The 16,964-nt window shown below is 39.8% G+C and overlaps 1 protein-coding gene across 1 annotated transcript in view; it reads left to right on the top strand.

Annotated features, from left to right (window-relative positions):
• grb2b (growth factor receptor-bound protein 2b) overlaps positions 1-11,013 on the top strand; it is a 50,117-nt gene extending 39,104 nt beyond the window's left edge. The window contains exons 3-6 of the mRNA XM_056240867.1: positions 74-171; positions 4,742-4,864; positions 6,059-6,227; positions 9,275-11,013. Of these exons, the coding sequence (XP_056096842.1) occupies positions 74-171; positions 4,742-4,864; positions 6,059-6,227; positions 9,275-9,460 (576 nt within the window). The 3' untranslated portion in view covers positions 9,461-11,013. The remainder of the gene's footprint in view (positions 1-73; positions 172-4,741; positions 4,865-6,058; positions 6,228-9,274) is intronic.
• Positions 11,014-16,964: the final 5,951 nt, after the last annotated feature.

Raw genomic sequence — 16,964 nt, forward strand, 5'->3', positions numbered from 1 at the left:
TAATGTGCAATTACCGCTGGATATTCGTGAATCATGTTTAATCAGTATTAATCGTCTTCTCTTATATTCGCAGGTATTAAATGAAGAGTGTGATCAGAACTGGTACAAAGCAGAACTAAACGGCAAAGACGGCTTCATTCCTAAAAACTACATTGAGATGAAGGCGCATCCGTGAGTACAAGACACTTCCGCCACCTACACCTTTCAAACCACTCTGAGATCATTCACAGCTTTAAAGATAGTGTCACCAAATGAAATGACACGAGTAGTTCCTCTTTTCCCATCTTAAGAAACGCTTAATTCAGAATCTTTTTTCTTTAGAATTTAAGGTTTTAAGGAACTGTGATGAATCTACCAAGAGTCATTTTCTTGGTATTCGGCCCAAGTTTCAGGCATTCAGAGAATTGACTTCTCTAACATGACTTCAATTCACTAATCTGAGAGAAACTCCTCTGGTGTGTTTCTGTTCATTGCAGACATCTGTTTGACGAATCTGCCTGTATTATTGAGGAGATTTACTGTAATTATTTTATAACAGCTCTACACAGCTCTGCTCAGAGGAGCGAGGGTCTCCAGTTTGCGTCATGAGTTTAAACTGCCATCAGAAAGCATGCTGGAAGATGTCGTTCATTTATTACATCATTTAGAATGTACATCTTGATATTTATGTATTAGAATAGCTTAAAATAACTCGCATGCTGGTGAATCATCATTGTTTTGAACGATTCATTAAAATGGTTCAAAAGAATTGATTCCTAGAACCGAACTAAACTGATTGGTTTTAAATCCTGAAAGTGTCAGTTTCAGAATATACCAACAGACTTGACAAGTGGATGTTGCACATCTTATATTTTCAAATATTTGTAAATGATTTATTTTTACACAATATTTACTCAATCTTATTTTAAGTCAGCAGTTGTTGTAAATATATATACACAACTGTTTAAAAGTTTGGGTAAATACAGTAAAAGCAGTAATATTGTGAAATATTATTGCAATTTTAAATAACTGGTTTTGGTTTTAATATATTTTTACATTTCTTAAATTATCAATTCAAAAGAACAGCATTTATTTGAAATATTAATCTCTTGTAACATTTTAGTCAACGCATGTCTTGACTGTAATTTAATACATCCTCGCTGAATAAAAGTATTAATTTCTTCAAAAAAAAGAAAAAGAAAAAATAAAGAGCTCAAATTTTAAACGGCGTTGTATAAGAAACTACATATAAAAACCCGTTAATCACTGCAATATTTATGTTGCTTAATTTTATTTTGGCAATAAAATCTTTGTACATTATTGCTGTCAAAATAATAAATTGCGATTAATCACATCTAACATAACGTTTTGTATATAATATATGTGTATATATATATATATATATATTACATGGCTTGGTTGAATTCTAATGTAGAATAAAGAGCAACGTGCAGGTTGAATTTACTTTACTTTAATTTACTAAAATTACTTGAATTTAATAACTGCTTAAGTATAACACACCGTTGCCATGAAAAACAGTGTTGCCATGGACTCAGTTCTCACAGGAACGGACTATTTTCTTTAGCGGAAGCAATACAATCGTTTTTAAATCAATGAACTCCTTTTTAAATCAATATTTTGTGTCATATTATTGATTTATTTAGTAGGCAGCCATGTAATAAGAGGGATAGGGTTGTTATAGCGAATACAACCCCTTCAGGCTGATTCAAGATCAGCCTGTCGGGGTTTTATTCACTATAACAAGCGCCTCGCTCTACATTATCCCTTACATACAGTATATATATTACCGTAATTGTGTATATATGTGTAAGGCCTTGGCTTAACTGTTAACTTGTTTTAACTGTTGCTTTGCAGAATTCCTGCTAGAGCTCGTAATATTTTAAACAGTCCAACAAAATAACTTGACTTTGAAATAAATGTTTCTGCGTTCAACAGCACACAAAGGCATTAGACTTGTACGTTTAAAGAAACTCTATAGTCCATCGGCCTTGAGAGTGAGACTAATAATGTGTGAGCTAATCTGAACATTTCAGGAATTATATCAATAATCGTCTCGGGTCACAGATTCTCAGGTTTACTTTTCCAAATTCCTCCTTGTGCATTTTGCAGTTTCTTCTTTTTTTGTCGGTGAACTTCCTGATGATTTTCGTGGGAACGCTTTGTTGCCCTTTTGATACCAATCGGCTTGATTGAACTCAAAGTCTTTGTACATGTACATGAACCGGTTTGTTCCTCCCGCTCTCTTCCTCATTCGTCTCAGTGTTTCTCTCTCGCTTTAATGAATGAATGAATGAATGATTGACTAATATTTGCCAGAGAAAGAGAATTGAAATCCTTGTAATGACACGATGAGGCGCTGAACAGGATCCTCCAATCAAAGACCTTCTTCCCCTCTCTCTGAAATGGAAATGAAGCAACAGTTAGCCGCTAGGTACTCTGATTGTTTGTTGTGTGTTGAATGGTTGCTAGGTTGTTGCTAGTTGGTTGCTAAGGTGTCCTGAGTGTTTTCTTGCTGGCTCAAGCCATAAGAGCTAACCTTCATTTGTTTCAGCTATACATTTGTTTCTTTTTTAGTATTTTTATTTGAAAGCTCACAACATAAATATTTACCTCATTTGCAAATATTTGATGGCCACATTAAGTTTTATTTTTAACTTGATGTTTTACAGTAATATGTAACTTTTAAATAAAGGAGAATTCATAACATTAGTTTCTGCTGTGGTGTCCTTATGGGAGGGCCTTTGTTATGAATAGCTTCCTCTATTTAACAGATAATTGAATATTGATCATTTTGCGTCAGTGGTGTCATCAGTCGCAGAAAGGGCTTTTATTTCAATTTTATTCCGAACAGTATTTTTCTTGCTTTGTTTGACATCCCAGAAAACACACCACGGACTCTTTTTAATACCCTAGGACAGCTACACAAGATAGGCCAGGTTTATGGGAGGGGGAGGTGGATGTTTCTTATCAGGACAGGGAATGTAAATGTACGTGTTTGAGCGGAGAGAGACACGGCGTGCAGACGGTGGTTGAGTGGAATTTGCCCTAGAGTGCTTTCATGTCACATCCTGGTCACATGCTCTGTGTTTGTGTGTCTGTGCTGTCCACATTAAAGCGGACAGGAAAGATCCGGCAGGTACAGCGGAGACAGCCAGTGTTTTTATGAATAGCCTTACTTAACACCCCACTGGGAGCGTACATTTTATGTTTTTATTAGGGCTGTCAAATGATTAATCGTGATTAATCACATCCAAAATAAAAGTTTTTTTACATAATATATGTGGGTGCACTGTGTATAATTATTTTATATATATAAATACACACACATGCTTGTATATATTTAAGAAATATTTTCATGTATATACTGTATATAGATTTATATATAATTTATATTATATATAAATATAAATATTTTATATATAAATAATATTTTTTTCTTAAATATACATGCATGTGTGTGTATTTATATATATATACAAAATAATTATACACAGTGCACCCACATATATTATGTAAAAAAAACTTTTATTTTGGATGTGATTAATCGTGATTAATCATTTGACAGCCCTAGTTTTTATTTCTTACATATAAAAAAACAAATTATGTTTTTTTTTTTTCAAGTATAGAGTATTAGAATATTTTTCAAATATTAATTCAAATATTCATATCATATTATTACCTACATGTTTGATTTGAATAAAAATAAAGGTGTGAGGGTTGGTAGATTGCATTAGTCCCCGCCCCCTTTTTCAGCAGAGCTGGTTTTGGAATTTTTATATATATATGTACAGTGTATATAAATAAATAAATGAATGTGTGTGTGTGTGTGTATATATATATATATATATATATATAGAGCGAGAGGGGGAGATTTTAAATATAAATAGAGATTTTAAAATAGTGTTTGTTAAAGAGTTATAAGCCATGATCCAAGCCAATCAGCAAAAGGTGAATCACAACATTACAAACTTTGATTCGAAGCAAAATAGTTTTTGCAAATCAGACAAAAAGACAAAGGAACAAGACTGTGTACTTAACAGCTTTAGTGAGGGAAAGAACAATTTTTTGATTGACACCTTTTGAATGATCAGTATTATGGCATTGAACCTTATTAATGAAACATAAGCATAACTGTAAATCATTTGTAAAACTATTCTTACATGTAAATCTTGTTAAATTAAAATGCAACCATTGACATATTTTTTATTATTAGTATTACTGGCATTGAAATATGGCATGTACTCCATCTAAGGTCTGTAAGCGCAGTGATGATATTGGAAATAATTTATAATACCACACAGCACTTTGGATTCGTCAGCTGTTTCTTGTCTATCCAGTAAATAAAGGCATTTGGTTGTCAGGTTTGCTTAACCCTGTTCACCTGACTTTGCCGCACACATGCACAAACACAGCAAGTCTTATTGAAATTTGAGTTCATTCAGTAAAGGACATATAGAATTGGATGGTTTATTAACTGGCTTGTACAAGAAAGACCAGCTTTATTAGAAGAAACCCACAGGCAGACCACATCTGCATGTTTTTTGCTCACACACACTGTGTTGATCTTCTAAACTCTGTAGCTCTTCTTCTTCTGAGCTGATTTTTCTCTGTGCTGTCTGTCTTTTTGAAAATGATCCTCCTTTCTATTCATCCACACTTCCTTGTAAATCAGTGAAATTCATCTGATCTCTGTCTTCAACATCTCTCTCTTTAATCGTAACGTTTATATTTGGTGGTTCAGGTGGTTCTTCGGGAGAATTCCACGGGCCAGAGCGGAGGAGATCCTAAACAAACAGAGGCACGACGGAGCCTTCCTCATTAGAGAGAGCGAGAGTGCGCCTGGAGACTTCTCACTGTCTGTCAAGTACGTCGACACACAAACACAGCCTCAAATCCACCTCTTTTTATTCCCAGCACTACAGGTTTAATGAAGTCCGAGTCCTGACCGGGAGCACAGTGATGCCTGAGATCGAGTTGGCGTAGCTAGAAGTGTTTGTCTCAGGCTTCCTAAATGTTCTGTTGTTGGCTATATCAATGAACACAGAACATGTTTTCCATTCCACTGCGCTACTTTTCCATTGCTTTTCTACGTAAACTATCTAGACAGACGCGTTTGAGCGTTGCGCTTGTGTCTCGTATCTTTAACAAAGTCCCGCACAGGAAACGCTGTTATAAAAATGCAGTGCTCCGGTTAAAAGAAGTTTAACTTTAAAAAAAAAAAACATGTCTCGACTCCTTGCGTTTGAACGGCCCCAAATGCGAGAAAAAACACAAGGTCTGTCTAGCGTGAGTTTACATAGAAAACAATGGAAAAGCAGTGCAGTAGAATGCAAAAACGTGTTCTGTGGAAATGGCGCCATACTGTTTTTCCGGTTTTGTTGTTGCCAGAATGGCACGAGCAGAAAAGGCGCAGCCCTCTTCTGGAAAGCGGTTGGGGAGCAGCAGCTCATTTGCATTTAAAGATACACGCATGAAAACAGCGTGTTTTTGCTTCCACCCAAAAGGGGGATTTTTTGGCATGCTATAATAAATCATCTGTGGGGTATTTTGAACTTGAAACTTCAGTCACATTCTGGGGACAACTGAGACTTATATTGCATTGTGTAAAAAGGGGCATAATAGGTCCCCTTTAAAACACATTAAAATAGAAAACCATTTTTAAATTGTAATATTTCACAGTATTACTGTTTTTATTGTATTTTTGATTAAATAAATGCAGCCTTGGTGAGCAGAAGAGACTTCTTTCAAAAGCATTAAAATCTTACTGACCTCAAACTTTTGAACGGTAGTGTAGATGTAAAGACGTAGCAAAATGTCATCATGTGAATTGACTGTCTCGCCTGAGTGACGGCGGCTCTTTGATAGACATCAGGGCAATTACCCATTTGATCCCCGGCTATCGTGCCCGTCTCGCCTGTTTGCATACACGTGTTAATATGCATTCTGACCTCCGTTCACTTATGTAACTTTATTTTTGGATCATGATGGCACACAAAAGAGTGCATTATGTCAATCTCTTCGGTATCAATTGTGAAGTGTTGTGTCTTTCTTGTTTAAGGTTTGGTAATGATGTACAGCATTTCAAAGTGCTGCGTGACGGGGCTGGAAAGTACTTCCTTTGGGTCGTGAAGTTTAACTCTCTAAACGAGCTGGTGGACTATCACCGCACCACTTCCGTTTCCAGAAACCAACAGATCTTTCTACGAGACATCGAGCAGGTGCCTCAGGTCTGTATGCCAGTTTTGACCTTTTTAATCCTTAGTCTTTGTGAATGACTGTTTTTACTTCTGTAATGCAACACTTTTTCAAGTAAAATCTGTGGAACAGGGAAGTTGTTTCATGGGAACATGTTTTTCTTTGGAAGAACCTGCCGTAAATAATCATTTACAATAACATTAGGGAAAAAGGCATGCTATACACTCTAAATGAAGACAATTATTTAATAATAAAAAAAATCTGAAAGGTTGGAAAACACCACACCAGGGCTTTTTGGCAATATTTTTAAGAGATGAGATAAAGGCTTTGTTTACACTGTCAGTCCAAGTCGGATTATTTGTGTATTCGTTTGGAATCTGATCTAAATTGTTGACTGTCCACACTGTGTATCGCAACTGTAGCGAAACCAATAACTGGTTTTACCAATATTTTTCCCTATATTTAAGCATTTTTCCATAATCGAATATCGGGTTCACTGATAAATGGCACCATCTTGTGGGCGTTTTAAAAATTGTGTGCAATACTGCCATTAAAGCACTGCGTTTGAGGGGAGATGAGTGTTCAAAGGTAAAATAACTTACCTCCCTTAGTCAAAAATTTTAACATAACAGCCATTAATGCACAAATGAGATATGTTAGTCAAATTGCCTTTATTTCTATAGCGCTTTATACAATACAGATCGTTTCAAAGCAGCTTTACAGTAATAAACAGGAAAATAGTTATTCAATGATGCAAACAGAATTCAATTCTGCTGTAAAGCAGCTCTAAAAAGACAATAGTAAACAGTCATAATTCAGTTGAAATCAGTTCGTTGTAAAGTTAATCAATTATGAAATCAGTTCAATTCGCAATAAAGCAGCGCTGGAGGAAACAGTGATGTCATCATCCAGCTCAGTTAAGTTCTGGTTTCCTCTGGCCAACGAACGAACACTGTGTGATTATGATTCAGGCAGCATTACAGGTCAGAAGTCAGATTGTGGATTGGTAGGTAGCATTCAAAATATTTCACCCAGTTCCGTCTGCTCGAAGATCGGATTGGTGATGAATGCTGGTATGGAGACGAAACTGGCCATGTGGGTCTTTGCAGAGGACCTGTCTGTTTCTTGTGGTCTTTGCTGAGGTTCTGTGGCGATGGCTGTCGTGTTGACGAGGTCTTCACAGGGGATTGTCTTGTAGACACTGTCTCTGCTGACATACAGGGCTGCATTTTGGTCGTGTCTAGGTGCAGGTCCACCCTCTGATCTGGATATGGACCGGATCTGACTGACTATGGTAACCGCGGGATAAAGATGAGACAGACAGACTAATATAAGCGTAGAGGACATTCTTTTTACAATGTAACAAGTACATCTGGTGTTATAGGAAGCGTTCCCGGTTCCGTTACACCTAATTTATGCAGCCTAACAATCCTTTAACGGATTTGAATTATAGAAATGTGATCATGTGCTATGTGTATGCTAGGTTAAAGAGATGTGTTTTCAGTCTAGATTTAAACTCACAGAGTGTGTCTGCCTCCCGAACAATGCTAGGAAGACTGTTCCAGAGTTTAAGTGGTAAATAGGAAAAGGATCTACCACCTGCAGTTGATTTTGAAATCTAGGTATTGAATTTTGAGATCGCAATAGACGTGAAGGACTATAATGCGTTAAGAGCTCGCTCAAGTACTGGCGAGCTAAACCATTTAGTGCTTTGTAATTAGCCAGTTTTTAAAATGTATGCAATGTTTAATAGGTAGCTAATGTAGTGTTGACAGAACCTGGCTAATATGGTCACACTTCCTGGTTTTAGTAAGCTCTCTAGCTGCTGGAGTTTGTTTATTATGCGTGCAGGGCAACCACCCAGTAGATAATTACAGTAATCTAGCCTTGAGGTCATGAACGCATGAACTAACTTTTCTGCATTTGTCATTGAAAGCATATGTCGTAATTTATATATATTTTTAAGCTGGAAAGATGTGGTTTTACAGAAACTAAAACAAGAAACGTGGCTTTCGTATAAAAGATTGGTATCAAAAAACACAACCAGGTTCATGATGACGAAGACTGTAACGAAGTTACATGCTTGATATGTAGTTTAAACTTGGTGCTAAAGCATAGAGACGAACTCACGGAGTCACGTAATCCAAGTCATGTCCCACTAAAGATGGAATTTTACGTTACTTAAATAAAACGGCCATTAATGAGTGCATGTTGGAAATAAAACTGCTGAATTTAATTCTCTCTCTGTTGTTTTTCCTCATCAGTCTTGTAAAATCACTTTCATAGTGCCGTTCACTCTCCGGGTTGATGCTCAGGAAATGCTCTAGCATGGCCGCCATATGTAACCTTTAACAAGATCCACTCGTTTACAAACTCCCTAAATTACATTAACATTTACTGTGTAACCTTTATTTAGCTAATAAACAACTAAATTACAGCTATTTAGAAATGAATTATCTCCGCAAGAGAGGTTAAAACAGCGATCTGTCAGCAGGTATTTCATAATCTAGACCTACAAAATCACTATTCAAAATTCTGACTCGGACTGGAAATGGACTCGGAAATTGCGATGATGTATTCGTTGTTTGTTTTTCTGAAAATGTATGCGTATTCCACCGAATTCCAGCGTCTCTTCGGTCCTATTAAACAATTGTAGTTTAAAGTGGAATGCTTATTCATGCAAAGATGATAGACTTGCCAGTTATTTATGTTCTCCATTTGAAAACATTAGACTTTGCCTATTGCCTTTTGTTAATACTACTGCTGTTGTTAAAAATAAAAAGATGCAACTGTTCTAAGCTACTGTACACTTAAGTTGCAATGTTTTTTTTTTTTATTCAAGCTGTTTAGAATTATTTTTACATGCTATATTTGTACAAACAGTAAACAGGTATTTTAAATTGTAATAATATTTCACAGTATTGTTTTACTCTATTTTCTTTATCAATAATGCAGCCTTGGTGAGTCTTTCAAAAACATTACAAAATCTTATTGACACTAAGATTTTGTACAGTAGAGTATGTGTTAGATTCAAACCGTGCCATCATGTTATTTACACGTGTCTATTGTGCATCTGCAGCATCCAACATACGTGCAGGCCCTGTTCGACTTCGACCCTCAGGAGGACGGAGAGCTCGGCTTCAGACGCGGAGACTTCATTCAGGTCCTGGACAACTCTGACCCCAACTGGTGGAAGGGCGCCTGCCACGGCCAGACGGGCATGTTTCCACGCAACTACGTCACGCCTGTGAACCGGAACATGTAAAGGAAAAAACCAAGTGATTAGTGAATAAGTTGTAATTATCGGCCCCTCACATTCACATACAATCAGACTACCCTACATGTCCCCGTCAACACCCTTAAAGTCCTGTGAAATCTAAAGTGGCACAGAAGAATGGAAATTGTGACTGAAATCATGGAGAGAAAAAAAACGTAGCAGAGAGGCTGGACGTTTCCACCTCTTTCGTGGTGCCCGGGCGAAACTATTATTCCTGAGAATCGTGATGTCTTCTTGAACGCTTCCAGTCCAGACTGAGCTGTTAGGGTGAAGGAAAGGCTGAATCTTAGCATAGTAAACAACGCATAAATTAAAACAACAATGATTCTATCTGTAGATTCATCCTGCTGCTTCTGGCTTCTTTTCTAGTCTACAATTAGACTTTTTTTTTTTTTTTTTTTTTTTTTTGGCTGCATGTTTAAATCTCTTTATAATAGTAAATCCTGAAGCTGTTTTTAAAAAGGAAAAAAAAATGTAAGAGTTAAAAAAAATGCAAATGCATTGTACATCTGGGCTGTGGAAAAAAAAAACACCTATAGAGAGAATCCATTTTTTTAAGAATATATATATTATATATTTGTATGTGTCTGTCAGTTTTATCTTTCAACACATTTTTGTTTTCTTTTTTCCAATTGTAAATTATGTTAATTTTTTGGGGAGGGCGAATGAAACGGAGTAGCTCTGGGACATGCTAATTTTATGAGCATCCCAGACGTAACACCGTAGTATTTAACGCATCATGTATTCCATTTGACATCATTCTTATTTTGTTTTAGAACCAATAGATGAGTGGATCCTTGACGATAGCGATATATCGCAAGGGAGCTTCCGGTCTTGCAGGAGTTGATCTAATGTGAAATACCCCGCGGCTAGCCACCATTTTTAAGCCAATGTATTTATTGCAGCCAGTTTTTATTTTTCTTGGGTTGTGAATGTAGCCGACATCACTCTGTAGAGATCATCATGAGGGACTTTAGATTGGAGAGCTGAACTGCAGGTGCATGATTTCAGAGACGCATCTAATCATGGTGTCAAAAGCTGTTCACTTACTGCATTTGTAACATTTAAAATCACTATATTCGGTGTCGAAAAACTGGCAGATGCCGGTTAAGCCAGTAAGAAGTAAGAAACCAGAGAGTTTTCAAATATAGAGTTGTCACATCGACTAATGTGATGCATTTGTTTTTTGGTTTTCCTTCATTTTTGTCTTTTCAGTGTTGTATGTTTTAGCTCTTTATATGTATTTTGTTTCCCTCCTTGTGTATTATCGACCTGGTTTTCCGTGATGTGTTTTGTTCTCTCTGGATTAGTGCCTTTTTCTCTGGTATGACAGTGTCTCTGGCTTGCTGCTTTAGCCTGAGCATTGGGTTTCGTCAGACCCGCAGTGAGAAATCATGTGCGCCCTCATCCTCCTTCTCCTCCTCTTGAACACACCTGCACACATTCACTCCTATTTAAATGTCTTGCCTTTTTTTCTTAACTTTTTTTTTGGCCTTTTTCCTTGTTTCTTTTGAATAAATAAAAAGAAAATTATAAAAAAAGAGAGTGTTGTGTCAGATACTTTATATTGAATGAAAGAGTCTTTTCCAGTTTCTTGTCATAGTTTGACATTCTTCTGTTAACACTTGTGTGATATTTGAACTGTTTAGCCATTTTAGGTGTTACGTTGGCAACATCGAGCTACTGGGGTGCCTCAGGGCTCAGTGATTGGACCATTTCTCTTCTCCATCTACATGTCATCACTAGGATCTTTCATTCAGAAACATGGTTTTTCCTATCACTGCTACACTGATGACACACAACTCTACCTCTCATTCCAACCAGAGGATCCGATGGTAGCTGCTCGCATCTCAGCCTGCCTGACAGACAGACATTTCTTGCTGGATGAAGGACCACCACCTTCAACTCAACCTTGCAAAGACAGAGCTGCTTATAGTCTCAGCCAACATAACACTTCATCATAACTTCTCCATTCAGTTAGGTTTGTCATCCAGGACAGCCAGGAACTTTGGTGTTGTGATTGATGATCAGTTGAACTTCACAGACCACATTGCTGGAACTGCCCGGTCCTGCAGATTTGCCTTGTACAACATTCCTATCGGAGCATGCTACACAACTCCTTGTCCAAGCTCTTGTTCTATCCAGACTGGACTATTGTAATGCTCTCTTGGCAGGCCTTCCAGCTTGCACTGCCAAACCTCTGCAACTGATCCAGAATGCTGCAGCTAGAGTGATATTTAATGAGATGAAGAGAGTGCACGTCCCTTCTCCTCATAAACTTGCACTGGTTGCCAATTGCCGCTCGCATCAAATTCAAGGCACTGATGTTTGCCTACAGAACAACCACTGGCTCTGCACCCCATACCTAAACTCACTACTTCACACCTATGTGCCCTCCAGAAACTTGTGCTTTGCAAGTGAACAGCACATTGTAGTGCCATACCAAAGAGGCCCAAAATCACTTTTTCACAGACCTTTACCATGACTGTTGGAATGACCTGCCAAACTCAACCCGAGCAGCTGAGTCCATAGCCATTTTCAAAAACTGCTGAATATGCGTCTACTAAATGAATATGTAAATGTATTTAAATGTGCAACTGAATCGGAATCCGCAATGATTGACAGTGATAACCAACGGACGAGACAAAATGGGACAATTCTTTTGTTTTTTTAAGTGTGTACTTAATTTAACTGGTACTGAAATTGGTACATAGAACTGTGCTGTTTTACTGGTATATTGGTACCAACGAGCCCTACTGAAAATTTGGTACTGTGGCAACCTTATATAGAGGCTTTAAGAAAAAAAAAATGTTGTGGTAGTCAAAATTATGCCACAAATCCTGTAGATTGAGCTTAACTTGTTATATCTGCAATGTCCCTCTTATAAGAATATAATATACAGTGCCCTCCACTAATATCGGCACCCTTTGTAAATATGATCAAAGGCGGCTGTGAAAAATGAATCTTTCAGTCAAACAATTCACAAAATTCTAACCTTTCATTGAAGTAAAACATTTGAAAGTGGGGGGAAACTCACATTTCAAGATTTTTAGCAGCAATCAGGTTTTGATATTTTTTTTTATCTGTTATTTGAATCCATGATACCATATACAGTTGTGTCCAAAATAATAGCAGTGTGTTTAAAAAAGTGAGTAAAGCTCAAAATCCTAATAATAACTTTTATTTCAATACACAAAAATGCATTGGGAACACTGCACATTCTATTCAAGATCAAAACATGAAGAAAAATTTATGAAATTTGTTTTTACTTTAGAAAGTGAAGAAAAGGGAATATTAGGCTGTTCAAAAAAATAGCAGTGTCTGCATTTTTCTTTACAAAGTCAAACATTTACTGTATAAACTGAAAAATGCTTGAAGATTTAGCTTTCTTGTAAATCACTGAACTAATATTTAGTTGTATAACCACGGTTTCTGAGAACTGCTTCACATCTGTGTTGCATGGAGTCGACCAACTTCTGGCACCTGTGAACAGGTATTCCAGCCCAGGACGATCGCACTACAGACCACAGTTCCTCTGCATTTCTTGGTTTTGCCTCAAAAACAGCATTTTTGATGTCACCCCACAGGTTTTCCATTGGATTAAGGTCCGGGGATTGAGCTGGCCACTCCATAACGTTAATCTTGTTGGTCTGGAACCAAGATGCTGCTCGCTTACTGGTGTGTTTTGGGTCGTTGTCTTGTTGAAACACCCATTTCAAGGGCATTTCCTCTTCAGCATAAGGCAACATGACCTCTTTAAGTATTTTGATGTACTCAAACTGATCCATGATCCGTGGTATACAGGCCCAACACCATGGTTTGAGAAACATCCCCATATCATGATGCTTGTCCCACCATGCTTCACAGTCTTCACAGTGTACTGTGGCTTGAATTCAGTGTTTGGGGGTCGTCTGACAAACTGTCTGCGGCCCCTAAACCCAAAAAGAACAATCTTACTTTCATCAGTCCACAAAATATTGCGCCATTTCTCTTTAGGCCAGTCAATGTGTTCTTTGGCAAATTGTATCCTCTTTAGCACATATCGTTTTTTCAACAATGGGACTTTGCGGGGGCTTCTTGCTGATAGCTTGGCTTCACATAGGCGTCTTCTAATTGTTGCTGTACTCACGGGTAACTTTAGATCATCTTTGATCACCCTGGAGCTGATCATTGGCTGAGTCTTTGCCATTTTGGCTATTCTTCGATCCATTCGAACGGTAGTTTTCCGTTTTCTTCCACGTCTTTCTGGTTTTGGATGCCATTTTAAAGCATTTGATACCATTTTAGCTGAGCAGCCTATCATTTTCTGCACTTCTTTATAAGTTTTCCCCTCTCCAATCAACTTTTTAATCAAAGTGCGCTGTTCTTCTGAACAATGTTTGGAACGGCCCATTTTATTCAGATCTTCAGAGAGAAATGCGCTATAACCACCATGTACAGTCCAGTACTGCCTTTGTCCTTAAATAAGGGCCACTTATTGACACTAGTTTTTTCACAGAATGATTAACCTCACTAATTGAACTCCACACTGCTATTATTTTGAACACACCCCTTTCAATTAATGATTCAATTATACAAAATTAGCAACATACATGTCATGACTGTTGGGTCTGTTGTTTTTCTATTACTACTACACCTACTAGTAAATTATTTGCCAAGTAGAAATTTAATTTCTAGCAGAAATAGTGATTGATCTGGTTAGTGATGTTGGACTGCTATTATTTTGGACACAACTGTATCTGAACAAAATGTCCAGGACCTCCAGCAAAAAAATAGGCCCACAGCATTAAAGATCCAGCGGTATATTTAACCTTAATATAATAACTTAAAATAACTTATCTGGGTTTGTTTGCACCAAACCCATCAGGTGGGTTTTCTGGCAAAAAGCTCTTTTTTTTGTTTTGTTTCATCTAACCATAGAATCTGGTCCCTTTTGAAGTCCAAGTCGTGTCTGACAACTGAATATGCTGGAATTTGTTTTTGGAGGAGCGCAGAGGATTTTTCTTGAAACCCTCCCAAACAACATATGGGGATGTATGGGTTGCTTGATTTTTTTTTTTCTTCTGACCCCAAGACTCAACTAATCTCTGCAATTCTCCATCTGTGATCCTTGAAGAGTCTTTGGCCACTCAAACTATCCTTCTCACTGTGCATTACGATATAGACACACGTCCTCTTCCTAACAGATTCATAACATCTTTAGTTGATTGGAACTTCTTAATTGGTCCCCTGATGGTGGAAATGGGGATTTTCAACTCTTTAGCTATTTTCTTACAGCCACTTTCTATTTTGTGAAGCTCAAGAATCCTTTGCTGCACATCAGAACTATTCTTTGGTTTTACTCATTGTGATGGATGATTAAGGGAATTTGGCCTTTGTGTTTCCTCATATTTAAACTCCTGTGGAACAGGGAATAATGGCATCTTCCTAGTCACCCTGGTGTGCTAAAAAAACAAACAAAAAAACTTAAATATGATTGGGAATATACTTCAGAGATTGTGGCGAGGGGGGCGTGGTTTAGCGAAGTCTGTAGCGGGAGAGCGAGGGCGGAACCGAGCGGTGAGTAAGTGGGTAAAGTGCAAATGACAAACACCTGTTTGTGATTTCAGTAATTGGCGTGAGGAGACCGCATATAAGCGGGCCGTGCTGACAGCGGTTTGAGAGAGAGACTGGAAGCTCGTGCATGCTGCCGTTTGTGTCTGCAGATCGGGAAGCTGTGAACAGCGGAAAGATTGTTGCTTCATCGGCATCCTGAGAAGCTGTAGCCAGCGGGAAGAGTTTTTGTTCTACATGTGAATTGAGTTCATAATTTTGAGTTAGTTGTGAGAGCGCCAGAGAGCGCAGTGAAAAGAGCATTACTAATAAAGTGCACGAGCTCCACTCTTTGCCGATCCTGAGTCTTCTTCCATCACCCACACACGAATCCTGAGTTCTATCACACTGGTGCCGAAACCCGGGATGGAAGGAGAGGCCGCCGCCAGATCAACTCTGTCATCGCCGTTTGCGGATATCATCAACGCGCTCGCGGGACTACACCAACAACATCAAGAAGCTCTGCTGAAGATGGAGGACCAGCAACAGCGCCGTTTCGAGGCACTCTTCCAGACCCAGCATGAGGACCGCGAGCAGTTCCGGAGCTGGCTAGACCGGGAGGCTCGGATGTCTACTTCGTCAGCTCCGGCCACGGCCCTTCCCCTCCATAAGATGGGTCCCCAGGACGACCCGGAGGCATTCCTGGACCTCTTTGAGAGGTCGGCCGAGGCCGGGAGCTGGCCGCCCGCGGACTGGCCTGTGCGTCTGATCCCACTGCTCTCGGGTGAAGCGCAGATCGCCGCCCAGCAGTTGCCAGTCCGCAACCTCCTAGTCTATGAAGACCTGAAACGCGCCATTCTTCAGCGGGTCGGCCGTTCCCCGGAGCAGAGTCGTCAGCAGTTTCGCTCTATGGAGTTCGGGGAATCCGTCCGGCCCTTCATCTTTGCGCAACAGCTCCGGGACGCGTGCCGCTGATAGCCGAGCGCCGCGACGTCGATGAGGTCATTGAGTTGGTGGTACTGGAACAGTTTATCGCCCGTCTGCCAAAGAAGACAGCACAGTGGGTCCAGTGCCACCGCCCGACGTCGCTGGACCAGGCCATCCAATTGGCAGAGGACCAGCTGGTGGCGTGCCCAGGGGTCGGCGAACCCCTACCGACATCTCTCTCTCTCTCTCTCTCTCCCTTCTTCTTCTCTCTCTCGCCCTGTCCCTGCTCCCAGGTCCCGAGGCGGCTTCATACCTCGCCCGGCACCCCGTTGGAGGACCGGCACGGCAGCTGAGCCGCCCCCGTCCCCGCGTGCGCCGCCTCGGGGAACCCCATTGACGGCTGGCAGTCTGCCAGCCCCGGCCCCTGCGGTCTCCTCGCGTCAATCACCTGACCCACTTCCCGCTACTGGGGTGGCGGGGAGGCCTGGGCCGGCCTGCTGGCGTTGCGGGGACCCTGGGCACTTCATCGATAGGTGTCCGGTGATGGAGGTCGGAACGCTGGTCAGGGTCCCCGACGCGCCACAGGTTGCCCCCGATCAAGCTGGGTTGTACCAAATTCCAGTAAGTGTAAAGGGGGGTACCTATCAAGCTTTGGTGGATTCAGGTTGTAACCAGACCTCCATCCATCAAAGTTTGATTCAGCCAATGGCATTGGATAAGAGCCGCATGGTTAAGGTGCGGTGTGTGCACGGTGAGGTGGTGGGTTACCCCTTAGTGCCAGTCACTATCCAATTTCGGGGGAAAAAGCATAGTGTCGAGGTGGCAGTTAACCAGCACCTCCAGCACCCGTTAATTTTGGGAACCAATTGGCCGGGGTTTAAAACAGTATTGGCTTATTTATGTACGGGTGCTTCTGGGATAAAAAGGCAGGAGAAGAGAGCGGTGGTTCAGGTTGGCGAGGCTGTGCCGGGACCATCGGGGTCTGTCTCAGAGGAACGGAGCGCCTCAGAAAGGGAAATCCTTTTTGAGCGCG

This window comes from Rhinichthys klamathensis, unplaced genomic scaffold (genome assembly GCF_029890125.1).
Source record: "Rhinichthys klamathensis goyatoka isolate OS25496 unplaced genomic scaffold, OSU_Roscu_1.1 h1tg000616l_1, whole genome shotgun sequence".
Lineage (NCBI taxonomy): Eukaryota > Metazoa > Chordata > Actinopteri > Cypriniformes > Leuciscidae > Rhinichthys > Rhinichthys klamathensis.